Consider the following 24,448-nt stretch of genomic DNA (forward strand, 5'->3'; position numbering starts at 1 on the left):
TATTTATGTGCTTATTTTACAAAGCTTCTACTGTAGTGTGTTTCCATATAGGACATGATATTAAGTCTTTTCTTTCTCATTCATTCATAAAACAAAAAAAAAATGAAACAACCACATAAAAGTAAAAATATAAACAAACAAGCAAAGGATCAATGATACAAAGAAATAAATTATAAAACATAACAAAATAAAAAAATACCTATTAAAAATATGGAGTATTCTGCTAGCAGCCTTCAGATGAAGATGTAGAACTCCCAGATCCTCCTGCGCCATGCCTGCCTAGAAGTTGCCCTGCTCCCACCTTGACGCTGATGGACTGAATCTCTGAACCTGTAAGCCAACTGGTCCCAATAAAATGTTGTTCTTATAAGAAAAATATAAATTGAGTTTATTTTTCTTTGGGCAACAACTGGCCATGGGACCTACTATGAAGTGTTGTTATTACATGTAGTGACATTCTGCTGTAGAAAACATATTGTCCCTAGGTATACAACATCATGTGAGTAGGAAGGTAGCTTGGAGGAGTTTGGTAGAAGGGAAGAATATGAACAGAATATATTCTACGAAAAAATCTTTTAATTAAATAATAACCAAGATAAAACCTTCTATATATCATACACATTACTGTTATTGTAGTGTTTTGAATGAGCATTTTGTATTTTTAACAACAAAATATAAAGTTAACACTTTTAATTAATAATATTGATTGTACTTCAAACAGTAAAAATTCAAATTCACAGTATAAATGTACCTATGTTTTCATATATGTATATATCAGCTACATTTGCCCTATTTTCTGTGTATTATTTATGCACCACTGTAACTATTTAACAAGTATTTTATACAATGTGAATTAAATACAAAAGCAAATAGTATGACTTACATTTCGACTGTTTTTTCTTTGGGTGGAGGCTGAAAATTCTGCAGTCCTCCTACCATACCCAGAAGGTATCCTATCAGATATGCAGAATGTCCAATAGCTTGAAAATGAACAGAGCACCAAAGAAATTCAAAATCAGATTTGATAATATAAAATACAAGTGATATCTGAAAGTTTTTCATGCTGTTCTATAGTACTTGACAGAGGAAAGATGGATAGGAAAAGAAAGGAACAAGAGTCAGTGTAAAAAAGTAGAAGAGAGGTAATTGTAAATACTTCCAGAATTTAGTCTAACAAATTTCAAATACATAAGACAGGAAGCTGGTGAGGAGTTCATATGGGAATTAATGATAGTCTTAGTGTTGAAGCTAGACATGAGCCACAATTGCTGCTGGGTTGGGAACAGTCAGTCTGCCTTGTTAGGACTCTACATTGCTTGAGCTGAGGCCTGTTTTTATCTCAAAAGTTAACAGCTTTACTCAGTGTCTAATGATTGTGAATGTTAATCATACCTAAGACGACAGAGATCCATCTAGAATACTGTCTAACAGTACAACTGGGTGGCATATCTTCTTATCTAATGAAGTATTGGATATTCATATAATTTAATTAAAATTACGAACATAATTATATCTAATTTAATTTATTAATTTAATGTATCATAAATATATTTATTCAAAATGAGCATGAATAAATATATTACTTTAGTATGTCATTATAGACATTTTCAGAGTAAGTATAAAATAAGTTTATATTTTTAAAAATGAGATCTGATATCTCTGTGAAAATACTTCTTAATTCTGACCTACCAGGACCATAATTTATGACTGGTTACCAGATAGGTTATTTGTGAGTGAATAAATGCTTATTTAGGTATGACACAGTTTACATAAGACATTGTAAATGGAAGAGATGATACCATGTGCAGCTATCTCCTTCTCCCCCCACTTTACTCCACTCTCTACACTTTCCTTGATTCTCCATAAAACTCCACACTCTCTTGGGGAAAGAGAAACCGAGACAGACAGAAAATTTTGAAACTTAAAACATACATATACTCTCTATTCCTGTAAAACTTTTCAGTGACATTTAAATGCTTTACTGTTTCAAATTTCATAATTAGAAATATCAATGTGATTTGCAAATAAGTCCTCACTACTCAGTACACAGTGTTATCACAGGGCCAACAGTACTTATCTATCAGTTAAAACACACAGAAATCTGATAATTATTAAAAATGGGCCTTATAATTTAAAACAAATAACTTGCCTAAATAGAAGCCGCATGAACTTGTGGGAATGTGGTCAAAAATGAAGGTTATGCCAAGGATATAAATTGGCATCCCTGCTATGCCATGGATACACTGCCCAGCGATGTGGAAATAGATACATTTTGATCTGTTCGGAACTGAGTTTCCACAAATTATATTTCTCTTTTCATTTTCTTCCATGCACAACTCTTTTGAAAGATAAAAATATATTTTACTGAATTGAGTTCAAAATTAAATGTACAGTTAATTTTCTATTGCTACCAGCACATGTTTTTCTCATTGTTAGATTGAGTATAGTCATAGAATCAATTCCTCATATTGCTCTAAATAGAAATAGCACAGTAAAAGAAAATGGTCAGAAATACAAAAAGAAATGCACATATTATGAAATGGTGTGGTTATTTAGCTGCACAGGATTACATGTACACAGATATTCTTATATATATGCACATTTACACATACACAATACATATTCCACCCATTTTCCAATACTTTGTATCCTGTTGTTCTGACATTTGTCTTCTGAGTCTTATATCCTGGTACTTTCTTTAGCAATCTTTAAATTACATGTACACTACTACTTTGACTAAACAATTGTCTATTTTAGACCTTTGAGTTTCTATGCTATACTATTGTGATTAGTTTATAAAATACCTCTCTAAAGTCTCATGTGTTCAGTACTTAATTCCCTGTTGATATTATTTGGAGAATTCCTAGAAGTATGAGATATGAGAGAGAGAGAGAGAGAGAGAGAGAGAGAGAGAGAGAGAGAGAGAGCACTCCAGGTTTCTGAAAGTTACATCTTATCCCAGCTCCATCTTGTCTTCATTTTGCTTTGTTTCCACCAGGAGGTAAACAGACTTTTTGCCCACTCCCAGTTTTATGCCTGGCCATGGACTCAGAGTCAATGAAGACTAGCAACCTTGGAAGTACCACTTTGAAAATGGGATTTAAAAACACTATGTTCATAGCAGCCTTATTTATAATAGCCAGAAGCTGGAAAGAACCCAGATGCCCCTCAGCAGAGGAATGGATACAGAAAATGTGGTACATTTACACAATGGAGTACTACTCAGCTATTAAAAAGAATGAATTTATGAAATTCCTAGGCAAATGGATGGACCTGGAGGGCATTATCCTGAGTGAGGTAACCCAATCACAAAAGAACTCACACGATATATACTCACTGATAAGTGGATATTAGCCCAGAAATTTAGAACACCCAAGATATAAGATACAATTTGTGAAACACATGAAACTCAAGAAGAACAAAGACCAAAGTGTGGATACTTTGCCCCTTCATATAATTGGGAACAAAACACCCATGGAAGGAGTTACAGAGACAAAGTATGGAGCTGAGACGAAAGGATGGACCATCTAGAGACTGCCATACCCGGAGATCCATCCCATAATCAGCATACACCAGCAAGATTTTGCTGAAATGAACCTGATATAGCTGTCTCTTGTGAGACTATGCCGGCGCCTAGCAAACACAGAAGTGAATGCTCATAGTCAGCTATTGGATGGATCACAGGGCCCCCATTAGAGGAGTTAGAGAAAGTACCCAAGGAACTGGGGGGATCTGCAACCCTATAGGTGGAACAACAATATGAACCAACCAGTACCCCCCGAAGCTCATGTCTCTAGCTTCATATGTATCAGAAGATGGCCTAGTCGGACATCAGTGGAAAGAGAGGCCCATTGGTTGTGCAAACTTTATATGCTCAGTACAGGGGAATGCCAGGGGCAAGAAGTGGCAGTGGGTGGGTGGGTGGGGAGTGGGTGGGAGACTTTTGGGATAGCATTGGAAATGTAAATGAAATAAATATGTAATATTAAAATAAAAACACACATCTTTCACCGGGTAATGGTGGTGCATGCCTTTAATCCTAGCACTTGGGAGACAAAGGCAGGTGGATTTCTGAGTTTGAGGCCAGCCTGGTTTACAAATTGAGTTCCAGGACAGCCAGGACTATACAGAGAAACCCTGTCTCAAAACACAAACAAACAAATAAACAAACAAACACCCACATCTTTCCTACTTTACGTTTTTTGTGTCTTACATTTTTTCATAGCAAGAATACAACTAAATGTACATGGGATATTAAATTATAAAGATTAGTTACTGTTTGGTCATGCTCCCATTTGATCTTAAAATCCTTTGGATCACAGGCTATTTCTTAATCTTCTGACTCACATGGTTATGGGGCTTGTGTATTTATACTTGCTCATAGATTGGCAGAACTAAGCAGTTCATGCTAAACCATAGCTATTATGACCACCTTGGTTGAAATTTAAATGCTCATAAAATGCTATGTAGGAACTAATAAAATAAAAGTACAACCTATAACACCAACTAAATGGTATTTGCTGTAGTTTCTGTGGAACAACATATAACTCAGTGGAAATGGGAACATGCCCTAAAATTGTGATTTATCTCAACATATTACTCTTTTTTTGTTTTTTTTAAATAATACATACTGTGTTCAATGGGTTTTTATGACATTTTCATATATGTATAATGTATTCCAATTGATTACATATCTTTACTCTCTCTGTTTGCCTCAGACTCCCACTGACTGGCTTCCAATTTGCAACTGGAACCCTTTACTATGTTCACAGTCTTATTTTTTTAATGACTTAATAATCTGCATTAGAAGTGTTTGCTGGATAAAAGGACAAGGGTCATTTGTAGGAATGTGGGCCATATGTACCTTGCCAGGGACACTACTTTTTTTCTTCTTCCTCCTCCTCCTCCTCCCCCTCCTCCTCCCCCTCCTCCTCCTCCCCCTCCCTCTCCTCCTCCTCCCCCTCCTCCCCCTCCCCCTCCTCCCCCTCCCCCTCCTCCCCCTCCTCCTCTCTCTCTCTCTCTCTCTCTCTCTCTCTCTCTCTCTCTCTCTCTCTCTCTCTCTCCCCCCTCTCTCTCTCTCTTAGAGAAACACCTAGCTACATGTACATCTACAGGAATGCATAGTGAGCTAATTTTCTCCCCATGATAGGTTGTTCACAGATGCTATCTTGGGTAACTGATGTGCACACACTCCCTGCTGCTATGAATTCAAGACTATAATGACCTCTTCATGCCTAAGTTCAATGTTTCACACAACTTCTCACACCCTCTGCCCCATCAAGCTCTTTCCTTCTTCTGCCTTTTCTTCTGCTATGTTCTGTGATCTTTGTAGGACCCATTTATGGCTGCACCTGTAACAGTCACTCTTTCTTAATTCTTATTCTTCTCATCTTTCCATCTAATGTCTTTTAGTATGTGGTCCAAATAATCCTTTAAAACTCCTGTGAGAATGTTCCTGTTAACTATCTCAGTGGCCCTGCATATGTTTTTTTTTCTTCTGTAATTACCATTAACACTTCTTTAAAATTTTCTCTCTTGCAACATGCAAACTCTCAGAAAATTACAACTTTAGTCAAATTATCACTTTTCCATGATCTCTGGCTATACTTTTAGAACTGATGAAATCTGTGCCATTCAAAATCCAGTTTAACTCCATGGTGAATAGACTCAAGAAGGTCCTTCAGGTAATGAGAGTCAAAAATGTAACCACCCCCCACCCCATGAGGCCATTTACCTCTGCCTTATTCTAGTCAGTTAACTTACTAGTCTATCTACTCCTAAGGATCACACTTCTCAGATTACCACTGACTACAATTTTTGAGACAAAATAATAAAAAATTCTTCCTTGAGTATATTGAAGATTACAAATAATGTAAACTATCAGCAACATAAACCCCAAAAGTGAAACCATCAAGAAGTTGGGTGTGTCCAATATTAGAAATACTAATTCAAGCTCTAATTTCACAATAAGTAAAGTTTAATTACATTAAATAACATGAGCTATGTTACTGGATTGACAGAAATAACTATTGTAACATTTTAGGTAAAAGTCATGTTGAAGTTAGCCACAGCAATGTGTATCAAATGAAAAAAACATGAAGTGGTCTTTCATACACTCTTGTAGAAAAACAAGATTTCAACAAGTGACAAAAAGAATGAAAAGGACTTGGAGCTGAAGGGGTCCTCAGCAATTCAAAAATCTGGGTGTTCTTCCAGAGAACCAGCATTCTGTTTCCAGCACATAAATGCCAGCTCAAACCCATCAGTACCTCCAGTTCAAGGGAATCTGACAAACTCTCTGGCCTAGGCAGAAATCAGCATGTATATGCTGTCTATGCATACATACATACATGCAAAACACTCAAACCAATACAAAAAAACATTTAATATTTTATGGCATATAAACACCCTCCTTTTTCCTCAATTACAATTTAACCATTATAAATAAAAAGCAGCAATTAATTTGAGGGTGACTGTGAGGAACTACACAGGATTGGAAAAGAGGGACCAATATGAGACTGGTTAGGAGGATAAGACATGGGGTGAGGTTTTGTTTGTATAAGCTGAAATGAATGTATAGTCAAAAGGATTTATACACATAATCCCATTTAGAACCAAATGTATAAAGCATAGATGATATGAACAGGATTCAACAGTAAGAAAAAATATTTACTGCTATGACTCCTCAGTGCTGATAACAACCTTTTCAAGATTCGTTTTTTTTTTAAATTGTGCTTCTCTCTCTCTTCTCTCTCTCTCTCTCTCTCTCTCTCTCTCTCTCTCTCTCTCTCTCTCTCTCTCTCTCTCTGTGTGTGTGTGTGTGTGTGTGTGTGTGTGAGAAAAAGCCAGTGCCATTAGAGAACTGTAGAGTATATCAGATCCCCTAGAGGTGTGCTTATGTGTGGTTTCTGGTTACCTATTACACATGTTTGAAATGAATCAGGTCCTCTGCAAAGGTAGTACATGGTCTTAATTACTGCCTAGAATGCTTAATATTTATAAGACAAGTTCCTGATGATTCTAGTATTTCTGATCAGAATACTGTTAAGAGAACAAAGTAAGGAAATGCTTTTCATTCTTTTCACTAGTCAACTTCTCATTGAAGCAAATATCAGATCTATAAATATGACATTAAAACATGTATAATATAAACTTCTTACATTTCTGCACATCATATACTCTGTAACTATTTTAATATTAAAATATTCATGCTTCATATTAACTACTTTTAAACTTTATGTTGTGTAAATGTTACAAATATACCATACATTTTAAACTTCAAAAACATTCATTTACATACATATACATTTTGCTTACTTATCATGTCTTGTTAAAACCCACTTTATCATATATACAAAGCCTGTCCACGATAAGGAAGGCTCTGGAACAATAGTGTAAGAAGTATACTCCAAAGACATTTCAAGTAGATCTTATTTAGTAGGAATAATGAAAAATTGTGGAATCAACACTGAACAATGTCACAACGCTACTATCTTTGTAGATTCAAATGTTAGTCAATGAGTATCATACAGCTTTTTAAAAGGATTAATTTTCTATTTACACCTTCATTATATGTAGGCTTATTCATGTATTTGAACTTTTATGGGTCTGTGCTATGAATAAAACAAACAGAATGACTAAAGTATCTGGTAGAAAATAAAATGACTTTCCAGACTTCTCTAGAGATTTGTAACATCCATAAAATTGTATGAAAGAAATAATTTTATTCATTATCCCACAATATTACTTCTTTGAATCATCTTGTCTGAGAGATGAAACAGAGAGCTACAGGTAGTTACTAAGTGTTGTTATATAAATACTTACAGAAGAAAGGATACACAGATATACCCCACTATCTATTCTCAATTCCTTGAACCAATTAGTTAAATAAATATTGATTTAGTGCATGATAATATATTGGAAAACAGTATCTCACCTATGCTTTGTCTTCCCGGTATTATAATTTCATATGTAAAGAAAGGAAAAGCAAATAACATCGATTCAAGTCCCATTAAAATGCAGGAAGCTGCAATCCATCTTGTCCTGTTCCCTTTACTTCCAAAGTGTGCTATAATTATTGCTACGACAAAAGACGCAATATAATCACTGAAATCCATCAAATACCACTCTGTCCTCGTCAGAGAAAATTGAACTTGATATATGTTTAAAGTCATATCAACAACAGCAAATAAAGCACCTAGGAAGATAAAAGAAAGACAAAGTCAATAAGATTAATATTAATATACAAAACAGATCACTATTACAATCACAGAAAACTTTAATCTTATTCAAGTTTATTTTCTGATGTTATGAACATTAAAACCAGTAAACTAACGAAATAAAATAACTTGAATGAAATATTTTTACCTCAATATAAGAAACTATTTTAAGTACCTGTATTAGTAGTCATAGAGATCAACTACATTTGAACCCTCTTTTCATTCTTTTAAATGTACCATGTACCAATTTTAAAGAAGTAATAAATAATATGATGGATGTTTACCTATTTTCACTAAATTGAAACTGTAAGGGCAGGTGAACCCAGCTTTGATTTCCAAATATAGCCTTTTTCGATAACTAGGATGCTGTGCCTGAAGCTTGACCTTTCTCTACATTTTCAATCTTAAAAAAAATTATGTATACATTTCATGTAAATTGTTTTTAGGAACATGAAGTACATGGTAGAATTATCTGTGTACAATCACCATGCATCATGTAAAGAAGAAAAAAATCATATTAAGGGAAAAATAACATGATACAAGGAATAGCTACCAAAAGAATTACATTTCTTGGACTGAAAATAGAAAAAGGTTAAAATTCAAACTCATGGTGTGTCTGCAAAGTGGCAGGGTCTCATGTCATTGCTGAAGCCACCATAGCTGCTGTTGCCCAATTACCCAAACACTCATTGGATTGCAGGGATGCAGGAATCCATACTGCTCTTCCTAAAGCTCCTAAAGCTCTGAGGACCAACTGATCCCCGCTGGTCTAAGGCCCCAGGGCCAGACCCAGGAGCACAGTGCTGCTGACGTAGTCATGATTGATGCTGATTGCTGAAAGGACCCTGATATAGCTATCTCTTGCAAGGCCATGCCGGGGCCTAGCAAACACAGAAGTGGGTGCTCACAGTCAGCTATTGGATGGATCACAGAGCCCCCGATGGAGGAGCTAGAGAAAGTACCCAAGGCGCTAAAGGGGTCTGCAACCCTATAGGTGGAACAACAATATGAACTAACCAGTACCCCCAGATTTTGTGTCTCTAGCTGCATATGTATCAGAAGATGGCCTGGTCGGCCATCAGTGGAAAGAGAGGCCCATTGCACTTGCAAACTTTATATGCCTCAGTACAGGGCCAAGAAGTGGGAGTGGGGGGAAGGGGAGTGGGGAGGAGGGCTTGGGGGACTTATGGGGTAGCATTGGAAATGTAAATGAAGAAAATACGCAATTAATAAAAAAAGAAAAGAAAAGAATATCTATTCTCTAATTTACCAACAAGAACCTCAATCACTGAGTGTTGCTCCTGCTGCCAAAATCAATACCCAAATCAGAAGACCACAGAAGATTCTGCCTATACTTTTTGTACCTACTGCCCCAGCCTCTCACTGACAATGGCTAAGTGTGAGAGCTGGCAGGAAGCTAGAGTGCAAATGTAGTTTCCAAGTTAGTACAAAAATTATTAGTAAAAATATATAACTAAAATAATAGAAGAGAAGGAGAAGGAAGAGAAAGGAGAAAACAACATGTGGATAACAGCAGTCATGTGTTTCTTTCTGCGATCTGAACCACTTGAAGCTTCATAACCCCTCAGTTCAAAAATGAGAAAACAAACTCCGGGTAGAAACCTGGTTAGCTGAGAGTGTTTCCAACTTGTGAGCAGAAATCGTGATGGCAATACTGTTTTCAACTTTATCTTAATCTCCAAAAGAATCGACCAGAACTTAAGTTGATCATTAAACAACATGCGCTAATTCAACACCACTTTCCCATCTGTTAGGAGGCTATAATCCACAATATGCAATGCACCCTGACACGCGGGGAGCCAAAGACTGAAGACAAGGGCAGAGCATTGGGTTAATTGGTTTTCGACATGTTCGGGAAAATATGTCTACTTCCACTGTCTCCTCCCCACAGTGCGTCAGCCTCATGACTACCTCAGTGACTCTTCTCACCCGAACAACCCTGTTTCTCCAAACTTACCATGAATTAAGACTGCTGCAACATATAAAGTCATAAAGCCATCAATGTTGTTGAAACGCTGTACAAAAGGCAAAACTATAGGGCCCAAACCAAGTGGCCCCTCCTTGGAAGCACTGTATCTTGGATCTATTAACAACAGTTCGGCACTTGTAGGAGACTTCTTCCTTTTTGGGAGCTTTGCGAACTTCTTCTTGGCAATTGGTATTGTTTTCAGATACGTTTGTAATTTCGTGACTCCCTCAGATTCACTTTTGTTTGTATCTTCCTTCGCTACCACCATAGCCTTTTTGTCATCTGACTTTTTATTGCGGACATGGGCCATGGCTTATCTGAAGCAGCTCTGTGGACACTGCAGGTATGTTTTGAGGCACCTGTGTACTCCCTGGTCTCAGGTGACTAACACTGTCCGTAAGAGAGCTGCCACTCTAACCTCTGCAGGAAACGTTATTTCAAGTACAGGAAACCAACGTCCCTACAGAATGATGCGGCAGAAGTTCCAAGTCTGGATTCCATCTTCTTTGTAACAGAGAAGGAAAGAAGAGGAAGGGAAGACAGGAGATGGGGAAGAGGAGAGAGGAGATGAATATGATTAAATCATGTTGATCAAAAAGTTCAAACAACTAATAAAACTATTTGAAAAAGGAACGGGAAAAATAAATTTGTACACAAAGCGCCAGAAACCAACCATCACTATCTCCAGGCTTCATTCAGTGTGGTGTCTCTGCAACTGGAAAATCTCACTAAATACAAATTCACTTAAGTAATAAATAAGTAAGGAAACAAGCCTAGATTCCTTCTTCTCTGTGTCACAGAGAAGAAAAGAAGGGAGAAGGGAAAGAAGAGAGAGAAGGAGTATATTATCACACAACATTGAACAAAATATCAAATAAATAATATTTGTAAAAGAAGCAGGGAAAAATAAACATGTAAGCAAAGAGCTGATAACCGATCATCAGTGTTGCCACGCTTTTCTTATTGTAGTGTCTCTACGGCTGGATAATCTCATTTGATAAAATTCATTTAGTGTCTACGGTAATAAGTAAGAGTAAGGAAGGAAGCAAGTAAATATCAGAAAACATGAGACAATTTAAGCCTATACACCCTGATGGAAGAACTAGAAGAACAAGAAAGAGTCAGAATGAAATAGGACCAAATAAATAAATAAATAAATAAATAAATAAAGCAAGCAAGCAATGGCCTTGAATGAAAAGCTTTACCCTAAGGTATTTTATATTATGTGTGACTATTGAGAAGGGTGTTGTTTCCCTAATTTCTTTTCAGCCTGTTTATTCTTTGTATAGAGAAAGGTCACTGATTTGTTTGAATTAATTTTGTATCCAGCTACTTCACTGAGCTGTTTATCAGGTTTAGGAGTTCTCTGGTGGAATTTTTAGGATTATATATATATATATATATATATATATATATATATATATATATATGATCATGTCATCTACAAATAGTGATATTGTGACTTCTTCCTTTCCAATTAGTATCCTCTTGATCTCCTTTTGTTGTCTAATTGCTCTGGCTAGGACTTCAAGTACTATGTTGCATAAGTAGGGAAAAGTGGGGAGCCTTGTGTAGTAGCTGATTTTAGTGGGATTGCTTCAGCTTCTCTCCATTTAGTTTGATGTTGGCTACTGGTTTGATGTATATTGCTTTTATTATGTTTAGGTATGGGCCTTGAATTTCTGATCTTTCCAAGACTTTTATCATGAATCGGTGTTGGATTTTGTCAAATGCTTTCTCAGCATCTAACGAGAATATCATGTGGGTTTTTTTTTATTTGAGTTTGTTTATATAGTGGATTACATTGATGGATTTCCATATACAAACCATCCCTGCATTCCTGGAATGAAGCCTACTTGATCATGATGGATGATTGTTTTGATGTGTTCTTAGATTCAGTTAGTGATAATTTTATTGAGTATTTTTTCATCGATATTCATAAGGGAAACTGGTCTGAAGTTCTCTTTCTTTGTTGGGTGTTTGTGTGGTTTAGGTATCAATAGAATGAACTGGGTAGAATACTTTCTGTTCCTATTTTGTGGAATAGTTTGAGGAGAATTGGAATTAGATCTTCTTTAAAGGTCTGATAGAACTCCACACTAAACCCATCTGGTCGTGGGCTTTTTGGTTGGGAGACTATTAATGACTGCTTCTATTTCTTTCGGGGATATGGGACTGTTTAGGTCATTAATCTGATCCTGATTTAACTTTAGTACCTGGTATTCATCTAGAATTTATCCATTTCATCCAGGTTTTCCAGTTTTGTTGAGTATAGCCTTTTGTTGTAAGATCTGATGATGTTTTGGATTTCCTCAGGTTCTGTTGCTATGTCTCCTTTTTTTTTTTTTCTGATTTTGTTAATTAGAATACTGTCCCTGTTCCCTCTAGTTAGTCTGGCTAAGGGTTTATCTATCTTGTAGATTTTCTCAAAGAATCAGCTCCTCCTTTTGATTGATTCTTTGAGTATTTCTTTTTGTTACAACTTGGTTGATTTCAGCCCTGAGTTTGATTATTTCCTGCCATCTACTCCTCTTGGGTGAATTTGCTTCCATTAGTTCTAGAGCTTATAGGTATGCTATCAGTCTGTTAGTGTATGCACTCTCTAGTTTCATTTTCAAGGCACTCAGGGCTATGAGTTTTCCTCTTATGACTGCCTTGATTGTTTCCCATAAGTTTGGGTGTGTTGTGGCTTCATTTTCATTAAACTCTAAAAAGTCTTTCATTTCTTTCTTTATTTCATCTTTGACCAAGGAATCATTGAGTAGAGTGTTGTTCAGTTTCCATGTGAATGTTGGGTTTCTATTATTTATGCTGTTATTGAATAACAGCATTAGTCCTTAGTGATCTGATAGGATGCATGGGACAATTTCAATATTTTTGTATCTGTGGAGGCCTCTTTTGTGACCAATTATATGGTCAATTTGGAGGAAGTACCATGTGGTGCTGAGAAAAACGTATATTCTTTTATTTTAGAATAAAATGTTCTGGAGATATTTAATAAATCCATTTGTTTCATAACTTCTGTTAGTGTCCATGTGTCTCTGTTTAGTTTCTGTTTCCAGGTTCTGTCCATTAGTTAGAGTGGGGTGTTGAAGTCTCCCATTATTATTGTGTGAGGTGCAATGTGTGCTTTGAGCTTTACTAAAGTTTCATTAATGAGTGTGGCTGCCCTTGTACTTGGAGCATAGATGTTCAGAATTGAGAGTTCATCTTCATAGATTTTACCTTTGATGAGTATGAAGTGCCCCTCCTTGTCTTTTTTGATAACGTTGGGTTAGAAGTCAATTTTATTCAATATTAGAATGGCTACTCCAGCTTGTTTCTTCAGGCCATTTGCTTGGAAAATTGTTTTCCATCCTTTCATTCTGAGGTAGTATCTATCTTTTTCCCTGACGTGGGTTTCTTATAAGCAGCAAAAAGTTGGGTCCTATTTATGAAGCCAGTCTGTTAGTCTATGTCTTTTTATTTGTGAATTGAGTCCATTGATATCAGGAATTCTTGCAGCTGTCTTCTTTTATGTTTGTTGAAGGATAACTTTCTTGCTTTTTTTAGGGTGTAATTTCTTTCCTTGTATTGGTGTTTTCCCTTTATTATCCTTTGAAGTGCTATGATTGTATATATATGTGATGCTAAAAATTCCACCAAAACTCCTATACCTGATAAACAGCTTCAGTGCAGTAGCTAAATATAAAATTAACTCAAACAAATCAGTGACATTTCTCTACAAAAAGGATAAACAGGCTGTGAAATAAATTAGGGAAACAACACCCTTCACAATAGTCACAAATAATATAAAATACTTTGGTGTAACTCTAACTAAAGATGTGAAAGATCTGTATGATAAGAACTTCAAGTCTCTGAAGAAAAATATCAAAGAAGATCTCAGAAGAGGGAAAGATCTCCCATGCTCATGGATTGGCAGGATCAATATAGTAAAAATAGCTGTCTTGCCGAAAACAATTTGCAGATTGAATGCAATCCTCATTAAAATTCCAACTCAATTCTTCAGCTAATTAGAATGGGAAATTTGTAAATTCATCTGGAATAACAAAAAAACCTAGGATAGCAAAAACCCTTCTCAATGATAAAAGAACCTCTGGTGGAATCACCATGCCTGACCTCAAGCTGTACTACAGAGCAATTGTAATTAAAAACTGCATGGTTGTGTCACAGTGATAGACAGGTAGACCAATGGAATAGATTCAAAGACCCAGAAATTAACCCACACACCTATGGTCACTTGATCTTTGACAAAAAAAAAAAAAGCTAAAACCATACAGTTGAAAAAGACAGCATTTTCAACAAATGGTGCTGGCACAACTGGCAGTTAGCATGCAGAAGAATGAGAATTGATCCATTCTTATTTTCTTGTGCTAAGGTCAAGTCTAAGTGGATCAAGGAAGTCCACATAAAACCAGAGACATTGAAACTTATAGAGAAGAAAGTGGGAAAAAGCCTCGAAGAGATGGGGACAGGGGCAACATTCCTGAAGAGAACAGCAATGGCTTGTGCTGTAAGATAGAGAATCAAAAAATGGGACCTCATAAAATTGCAAAGTTTCTGTAAGGCAAAAGATACTGTTAATATGACAAAAAGGCCACCAACAGATTGGGAAAGGATCTTTACCAATCCTAAATCAGATAGGGGACTAACATCCAATATATGCAAAGAACTCAAGAAGATGAACTCCAGAAAATCAAATAACCCTATTTTAAAATGGAGTACAGAGCTAAAGAAAGAAGTCTCAACTAAGGAATATCGAATGGCTGAGAAGCACCTGAAAAACATGTTCAAAATCCTTAATCATTGGAAAATGGAAATCAAAACTACCCTGAGATTCTACCTCACACTAGTCAGAATGGCTAAGATAAAAAATTCAGTTCACAGCAGATGCTGGCAAGGATGTGGGGAAAGAGAAACACTCCTCCATTGCTGATGAGAGTGAAAACTTGTACATCTACTCTGGAAATCAATTTGATGGTTTATCAGAAAATTAGAAATAGTACTACCAGAACATCCAGCAATACATCTACTGGGCATATACCCAGAAGATGTTCCAACTTATAATAAGGACACATGTTCCACTATGTTCATAGCAGCCTTATTTATAATAGCCAGAAGCTGGAATGAACCCAGATATCCCTCAACAGAAGAATGGATACAGAAAATTTAGTACTTTGGATATAGAAAATTTAGTACTTTTACACAATGGAGTACTACTCAGCAAGCAAAAGCAATGAATTTATGAAATTATTAGGCAAATGGATGCATCTGGAGGATATCATCCTGAGTGATGTAACCCAATCACAAAACAACACAAATGATATACACTCACTGACAAGTGGTTATTAGCCCAGAAACTTAGAATACCCAAGATAAAATTTGCAAAACACATGAAACTCAAAAGAAGAAAGACCAAAGTGTGGATACTTTGTTCCTTCTTAGAATGGGAAACAAAATACCCATGGAAGGAGTTACAGAGACAAAGTTTGGAGCAGAGTTTGAAAGAACTACCATCCAGATACTCTCCCACTTGGGGAACCATACCATGAACAACCATCAAACCCAGACACTAGTCATATGTTAACAAGAGCCTGCTGACAGAAGCCCGATATAGGTATCTCCTGTGAGGCTCTTCCAGTGCCTGGCAAATACAGAAGTGGATGCTAACAGTTATCCATTGGACAGAGCACAAGGTCCCCAATGAAGGAGTCAGAGAATTAGCCAGGGAGCTTAAGGGGACTGAAGCCCCATAGAAGGAACATCAATATGAACTAACCAATACCCCCAGAGCTCCTTGGAACTATACAACCAATCAAAGAAAACACATGGGGGAACTTGTGTCTAGCTATATATGTAGCAGAGGATGGCCTAGTTGGTCATCAATGGGAGGAGAGGCTCTTGGTCCTATGAAGGCTCTAGGCCCCAGTATAGGGGTTGCCAGGACCAGGAATAGGAGTGAGTGGGTTGGGGACCAGCGGGAAGGGAGAGAAGATAGGTGATATTCCGGAGGGGAAATTAGGAAAGGGGATAACATTTGAAATGTAAATAGAGAATATATCTAATAAAAATACATAAAGCAGGTAGAAATAGAATTGAATGACGGGGCCCTTTTTCAGCTCCAGCAAACAGCAGAATTTGGCATATTTGGACATGTTGACCTGTCTTTAGAAGTAATAATAAAAGAAAGAGGTTATGGAATCTTCCTCTGTGACTAAAAAAAGTTGCTAACATAAGGATTGTGTCAAAGGTGTCCCTGGACTCCAAAATGTTGGAGATGCCAGATCCATTACATGCTTGCCAAAGAGGGCTAAACCGGGAGAATGAATTCAGCCCCACAGAAAGATGTGTGTTGCAATCAATAAAGTCCCACAGAATTCAGCCCCACAGAAAGATGTGTGTAAAATAAAAATAAAATAAAGCCAAAAGGAGATGGAGATTTGTATATCACTTTGACATCAGATGCAGAGATGCAGAGTTCAGAGTTTGCCAGGCTGGGGTTTTGTTTGCTTTTTTGATTTTGTGGTGTGTGTGTGTGTGTGTGTGTGTGTGTGTGTGTGTGTGTGTGTGTATGTGTGTGCATGTATTTTCTTTGCTTTTGTTTTGCCTTGCTATGGTCCTTCCTGACTGTGTTCTGTTCATTACCTTTTAAAACAGCAATGTATATCCTCTGCCATGTTGGAAGTATGTGATCTGCCTTTTGATTTTCATGTTACAAAGGATTACTGCTAAGAGATTATGTGAATCTCAGAAGACACTTGTAACTTTGGATTTTAAACAGTGTTGAGACTGTGTTAGGCTATAGGAACTCAAAAATTTGAACTAGTCATATTTGCATTAATTTCCAACTACAAGCATATTGAGGTTAGGAATTGAAATATAGTGATATGGTCACCATAGACTCATGTATTTTAATGCTTGACCATAGGAATTGGCCTTATTTGAAGAAAGGTAACACTGTAGATGTGGGCTTTAAGGTCTTCTATGCTTAAGCTATGACCAGTGTGGCAGATATTCCTTTTTATGCATGTGGATCAAGAGGTACAATGCTCAGCTCCATCTATATTATCATCTCTGCCTACATGCTGCCATGCTTCCCACCTTGATAATCATGAACTAATATCCTGAAAATGTAAGACAGCAAAATAAAATGTTTTTCTTTATAGGAGTTTAAATGGTCACCGTGTCTCTTCAGAAAAATAAAATTCAAACTAAGGTCAGTTGTAAATAATATCATCAAACACTATTATATATCTAAAGACTAAACTCGAAAGTTCTCTCATTTTTGGTAAGATAAGACTATATTATGCCATATTAACTTATTGAAAACATCTCAAAAGTATGAGAGAATATGTCCAGATATGATTTAGAGTTATCACTGAATGCTTCTTTTAAAGAAAATGCAAATAAACATAAGAGATCTGGTAAGATAGAAGGAAAAAAAGAATTATGCTAATTCAGCTATTTTATCTAAGAGTTCAAGAATGATGAACCCCACACAAGATGAATGTTTAAGTTTGATAAAATATTTGTGTATAAAAGACATGAAAAGTGAATGTTATTTAATTGAATTGATATCAGCTTGTTGAAACAGTAATGTTGTATGTATGCATGTTTATATTAGTGAGTGATGTGTAGACTTTGGAGTATACTCCACTGGGATACATCTACTCTATAAACATAAAAAAGAAAATGCAATCAAAAACAGAGGCTATGAGCTGGGCAGTGGTGGTACGTGCCTTTAATCCCAGCACTTGGGAGGCAGAGGCCGGCAGATTTCTCAGTTTGAGACCAGCTTGGTCTACAGAGTGAGCTCCAGGACATCCATGGCTACACAGAGAAACCCTGTCTTGAAAAAAACAAAAACAAAAAACAAAACAAAACAAAAAAACCAGGGAATATGGAAAAGAATTTAAGTTTAGCAAAATTTTAAAAATCAGAAAATAATAAGAACAAATTAGAAATTTGAAGCTAACAACATAGGGGCTGAGGTAATAACATAATTTCAGTGGCTGGCTCACACATGCACAGAAAACATCTGGTAAGTTGAAAGGCAACTCATTTATATTAACCAGTCAGGCAAACACAAAGCAAAGAGAATATGAGATAGTGAAAAAAAGCTATAGGAGTTTTTAGTCACCATCTAGAAATGTCAAAAACAATACACAGTAATCTCACCAACTGATGAATGGATAATGACCATAAGACATTACAAAACAGATACTATTCTTATCCAAAAAGAAGGAAAAAAATTCTCTTTCAAAAATACAGATAAATCTTATAGATATTATGTGTATTGTTATTACACCTTCAATTGCTCTAAAAATAGTTGAATCTTGGTAATTTATAATAAAGTTTACATAGTCCATAGGCTAAGAGTGTTAAATTCCAAATAAGATTACAATTCTAAAAAGATCTTTTTGCTGCATGAGATCATAGTCCTTGACATATGGGATCTGTCTGTCATATAACTACCACATTGTAAGATAAGAAGTTAGAAAATCCGGAGCTTAGACTTATTGCTACCATGAGCAGTAATCAAAGCCAATGACTTGTAAAATCCATATCTGTGGTATTCTCTATGAGTATCTCACTGTACCCTACCTCTTATAAGACTCGTCACCAGTGTATGAATAAAATACAGTTGAGCTTCCAATGCATCAATATCCAATCTGTAGCAATCTACCCCTGACCTCCAGGATCTATGACCTTCTCCTAATATAAAATATAATGATCCCATCCTCATAGTGCCAAGGACTCTGCTATATCACTGTAAATACTAAATCCACAGGTTCAACTGGGACACATAGAAAGTACTTTCAGATAAGAGCTGATATTTAAAAAAGTTACATGTTTACAAGTTAGGAGTGTGACAAGCACAGGATATACATCAGTAGTCCAAAGGAAGATGTCAGGAAGTGGAGAGGAGGACTGAAGCTAGAACAAAAGTTGAAATCCAACACAGAAGATAGAGTCTTAAAGCTCCAAACCTGACATCTTGAAAAAAATGTGATGTTGATAATCCTTTAGGACCCAGAGTTTTTATTTTGGCTTGCCTTTGAAATGATCTATAACTTTATGTGATGCAGAAGAATATTCTTTACTACTTTGGTTGTATATTGTCCACTTTGCAGGTCCACTTTCAAAACTCAACTTCCCATAGCTGCAGAAAGCCTATTCTGTATAGGCTCAAAACCTGAACCACATTTCGATCTGGTCTACAGGACTTCCTGTGAAAATTTTATTGAAGCTGTAAGGACCTCCATAACACTTGCCTTTTGTTTCCAAAGACAACTAAGGCAACTTAGTAAGATCTGCTGTCCATGTGAGTTCTGATATGAAGACTGAGCCATGGCTGTTGTGGTACTCACTTGGCAGCAAAGTGAGAAAGTTTTCTGAGCAGGAAGTCCATTTCTGGGGCCAAGGCCATCTTTAAGGAGTTCTGGTATGTCCTGTATGCCTTTCTTCATTGTTCTGATCCAAAACTGTCCACTCCTACAGAGTCACACTGATCTTAGCAAGTGCTTAGTGGGCTACACTTATGTTTCACTCTTCCAAACGTTTTGCTCTTTCTTGACCAGGCCATACATAATTCTAGTTTTTACTAATCTAAAATTCTGAATAAAACCAGCCAGTGCTGCCCACTGGATATCATTACTGTTTGATTTTTTTGATTATTGCCCTCGCTATATTAAGCATCTCTGTTGGTATTTCTTTGCACTCTGTTCTATGCAATCATTCCAGGTAGTCGTTGTAAGACTACAACAGAATGGTCTGTTCTCTCACAGGTCCTTCTAGGGTGAAAGTGCTGTTTTCCACCTCTTGCTCCCATCTGTTGTGGGAAATGTAGTCCATGTCACTTTCATGAAATTCTCCCTTCTTTTGGCTGTTAATTCCATATTTCTTTAGTTATTAAACATTGAAAAATTTAGTGTACTGTCTAGATTTTTTCCACTGTGGCCAGATAGATTTTTTTTTACTACCATGACCCTCTTCTTGGAAAAGCTACCAGGTATATTTTTTTAAATAATTTCTCATTCTTTTCTTAAACTTTCTGATTCCAAATATACATTATAGTCATTCACTACTTATAATTTTCATGGTAATATTACTTTCCTATCACAGGTAACTATGTCTTTGAGATGATATCTTTTAAAACAGTTGCCATAATCTATAAATGGAAAAGACTTACTAATATTTCTTGTTGTTTGAAATAGCTATGTTAGATAACTGGTATTGATTTGCTACAACATTTGGACTCTAACAGGGTGTTTTATTTGTGAAGTTTAATTAGTTTTATGTAATATTTGTAATTGTAAGAAATTTAAAACAAAAATTAAAAGCATAGAACAATTACATTAGTATTTGTGTGTAGAATGTGATCAATATTTCAATCAATTCAGCTGCACAAAACTTAAAGCAAGTTTCAGTTTTTAATGATATTCAATTTTAACAAATAAAAATAAAAAGAGAACCAAAAAAATTAGTCTTCTTTTATATGTTTTACTTACCTCTGTGGTGTAAATGCCACGAACTGGACTCCGTTGGTTTCTCAACCCATGGGAGAATCAGAGCTACAGTGAATGACAAACAGTGGAGAACACAGGGAAGTATTGACCAGAATGGAATTTCTCAAAGTGAGTATCAGACTTACAATACAGAAGAAAATAAGGAAGTTAGGTGACACATCAGCCAAGGTACATTGAGATTACCAGATGCTTAATGACTCTCTACACAAAACAGAAGAATGCATACATAAAGACTAACAGGAACTAGACAATGTAACAACTGAGACAAAGTCAGCTCTATCCAATGTAAGCTATATTTTTATTAGATATTTTCTTCATTTACCTTTCAAATGCTATCCCCCAAATCCTCTATACCCTCTCCAGGCCCTGCTCCCCAACCCACCCACTCCTGTTTCCTGGCCCTGGCAATCCCCAGTACTGGCGTATATGATATTCGCAAGACCAAGGGCCTCTCCTCCCATTGATGGCTGACTAGGCTACATATGCAACTAGAGCCACAGCTCTGGGGGATACTGGTTAGTTCATATTGTAGATCCTCCTATAGGGTTGCAGACCCCTTTAACTCCTTGGGTACTTTCTCTAGCTCATTCATTACGAGCCCTGTGTTCCATTCAATAGATGACTGTGAAAATCCACTTCTGTATTTGCCAGGCACTGGCATAGCCTCACAAGAGATATCTATATCAGGGTCCTGTCAGCAAAATCTTGCTGGCATATGCAATACTGTCTGGGTTTGGTGGTTGTATATGGGCTAGATCCCCGGGCTGGGCAGATCCAGCAATACCTCTCCTGGGCATATACCCAGAAGATGTTCCAACTTGTAATAAGGACACATGCTCCACTATGTTCATAGCAGCCTTATTTATAATAGCCAGAAGCTGGAAATAACCCTGATGTCCCTCAACAGAGGAATGGATACAGAAAATGTGGTACATTTACAGAACGGAGTACTACTCATCTATTATAAACGATGAATTTATGAAATTCTTAGGCAAATGGATGGATCTGGAGGCTATCATCTTGACTGAGGTAACCCAATCACAAAAGAACACACATGATATGCACTTACTGACAAGTAGATATTAGCCCAGAAACTCAGAATACCCAAGATACAATGTGTGATACACCAGCCAGCTCTTAGTAAATACCTAACTATGCTATTCCTCTGGGCTAGTGAAAGTATGTGCTAGGGAGTTCCACTCTAGCTAACCTTCTCATGGATAATGCAATACTCTAGTTCCTTTTAAAATCACACCCTAATCTTCTTCCTAAACCATTGTAAATTCCTGTATATGGGAGTGACTTGGCTGTTATCATAAGTGATTTGTGGGGAGCTTTTGTCTATTAAGTAATGTAGTCTGCCATACATAAATCTAATAACAATTTTAAGTTTTACTAAGCTTGTCCTGAAATTTCTAATGCTATGTAGTAGATAGTAATGCCTGATTTCTTTCACTATCTCTCTTTCAATACTGGAGACAATTTGTCTAAATAGGTAACATTCTTAGTAAATTCCAAGCCCAGGGTAGGCTCAAGGACTGCCTAGGAGATTGATGAAGGCCAGGAAGCAAAGTTCAATCTAATTTAGGTATTTGTCAAGTCATTCCTTGAAGGCACCTATAACAAAACAATACTGAAAGAATGCACACAGAACCATTCACCAACTATAGCAAGAACAAATCTGAAGCACATCTGTTTATGGGACACCAGAAAGTTTCCATGAAAGTTTATGCCTCAGGACTGTGGCCAGGCTTTTGGGCCTGTCATGCAGTTTTACTGGAGTGGGTATGGCATGTATGTGTCCATGGACACACAGATTTACAGGTGTATGCTATGGCATGTGTGTGGAATGGAAAAGACAATTGAATTAAGATCATCAGTCTTGATGGCTAGAGCCTTTACCTGCTGAGCCATTTTTCTAGCAGCCAGGGTCTATTTTTGGTAACTTTATTTGGAGTATAGATGGTTGTATCTCAATAATTCTATGAATTAGATATTTCACTATGGAACATATCATGAAGTTTAACTTAAATTTAACTTAAATTTGCATTAAAATTTCAAAGTCCATTATTTTAGTTTTTTAGAAAACTCAAAAATATATTTACTGATGATTTGATGTTGATTACTCCAGAAAATGTTCACTACCTGTTTTTTGCTGTTTTGTACTATAGATGTGAGATTCACATATCTCTACCTTTTTCTTTCACCTGGATTTTATTAACAATACCCAATAACATTAGTAAATTGTTCATTTTCCTTTATTCTTATATTTACATTTAGTCACAGGTTAAATTTAATCACAAATATTTCTTGTGAAGAACGATTTGCATATGAAAAGAGAATAGGTATCAATCGATATATGGAATTTTCCTTGAGTTAACAAAATTCCTCTAAAGAAATGTTTCCATATATTATTCACACCTTTGTTATATTTTCAAGACATAGATAAACTTATTTTCTATAGCAAGAAGTCATGAATCAGTTTTCCTTGCTATTTACTTCTCTGAAGAATTGAGAATCTTGCATACAAATGTGTCCTTGTATGGAAGACTGACTCTGTCCATACCCATAGCAAACAGAAGGAAGTTTGAAGCAGGAAATATTGATTGTATTCACACTCTTTAAATTGAATATTCATCATGAAAATTTATATACCAATTGTCTTAGTTAGAATTTTATTGCTATGACCAGACACCATGACCAATGCAATTCTTAGAAGGACAACATTTAATTGGGCCTGGCATGCAGGTTTAGAGGTTCAGGCCATTTTTTACAAGGCAGATGTGGAATTGGAGGAGCTGAGAATTGTACATAGTCATCCAAAGGCAGACAGGAGAAGATTGGCTTCCAGGCAGTTAGGAGGGAGGTATTAAAACCTAAACCCACAGTGACAGGCATACTTCAACAAGGCTACATTGCCTAGCACTCCTCGGGCCACTTCTTGTGTCAGGTACATTCAAACCATCACACTAGTTTTATGTGAAAATTGACTAACTCTTTTTGGTTTAAATCTCTAGGACTGGAGAATCAGTGAGGTTCTGAGTTCTAAGGACTGCAGTCTGTCCTTTGGAGATTTCATAAGATGCAACTGTGCTATAATTTCAGAAGAGAAAAATACCATCAAAGTATTTATGTGGATCTTTATTTTCATAATAAAAAATATTTCCATGAAACATTTCTAATCCTGTTTTAGGAATTAGCACTTTTTCTCATTTTTATTTAGAGGACAGTATATAGGTCTTGACATAGGTCTTGCCTGAGCAGTTCTCAGGAGTCAGTTTTCTCATACCAGCTTGTGGGTTGTTGGATTGAGCTAAGGTTTTCTTCTCTATGGACAAAAATCCCTAAACGACTAAGCCATTTGCTAGCTCTGGAATATGATTTTAAAATATGATTCTGTGTGTGCAGTATGGATTCCAGTAAGAATTAGCTTCAAATTTTTAAATTTTAATAATTAAAATATTCTTGAATGTAAATATGATTTGAATATTTATATGCCACTAATGTTAAAAACGTTATTCAGATTCTCTTTGAGTGCACATGTAATATGCAGTACTGCATTAAGAACACATTATTAAATCTATATTTTGTCCCCCTTTTCTCTATCTTGAAGAAAAACAAATATTATGATAAAAATGTATAAGCTGGGTGGTAGGGTGAGGACTTAAATTAGCTTTTTGCTACAACAGAACATAAATTCTGGTTCACAA

At 36.2% G+C, this 24,448-nt stretch overlaps 1 protein-coding gene across 2 annotated transcripts in view; it reads right to left on the reverse strand.

Annotated features, from left to right (window-relative positions):
• Positions 1-10,684, reverse strand: part of Slco6c1 (solute carrier organic anion transporter family, member 6c1) — a 69,302-nt gene extending 58,618 nt beyond the window's left edge. Inside the window, exons 1-4 of one of the 2 annotated variants that reach the window (XM_006529913.4) lie at positions 10,198-10,684; positions 7,937-8,197; positions 2,150-2,338; positions 884-980 (exon numbers count right to left, since the gene is read on the reverse strand). In XM_006529913.4, the coding sequence (XP_006529976.1) occupies positions 884-980; positions 2,150-2,338; positions 7,937-8,197; positions 10,198-10,519 (869 nt within the window). In that variant the 5' untranslated portion in view covers positions 10,520-10,684. The remainder of the gene's footprint in view (positions 1-883; positions 981-2,149; positions 2,339-7,936; positions 8,198-10,197) is intronic. The other variant, NM_028942.4, reaches the window with a different exon arrangement.
• Positions 10,685-24,448: the final 13,764 nt, after the last annotated feature.

The sequence above is a fragment of the Mus musculus genome, chromosome 1, assembly GCF_000001635.26.
Source record: "Mus musculus strain C57BL/6J chromosome 1, GRCm38.p6 C57BL/6J".
Classification (NCBI taxonomy): domain Eukaryota; kingdom Metazoa; phylum Chordata; class Mammalia; order Rodentia; family Muridae; genus Mus; species Mus musculus.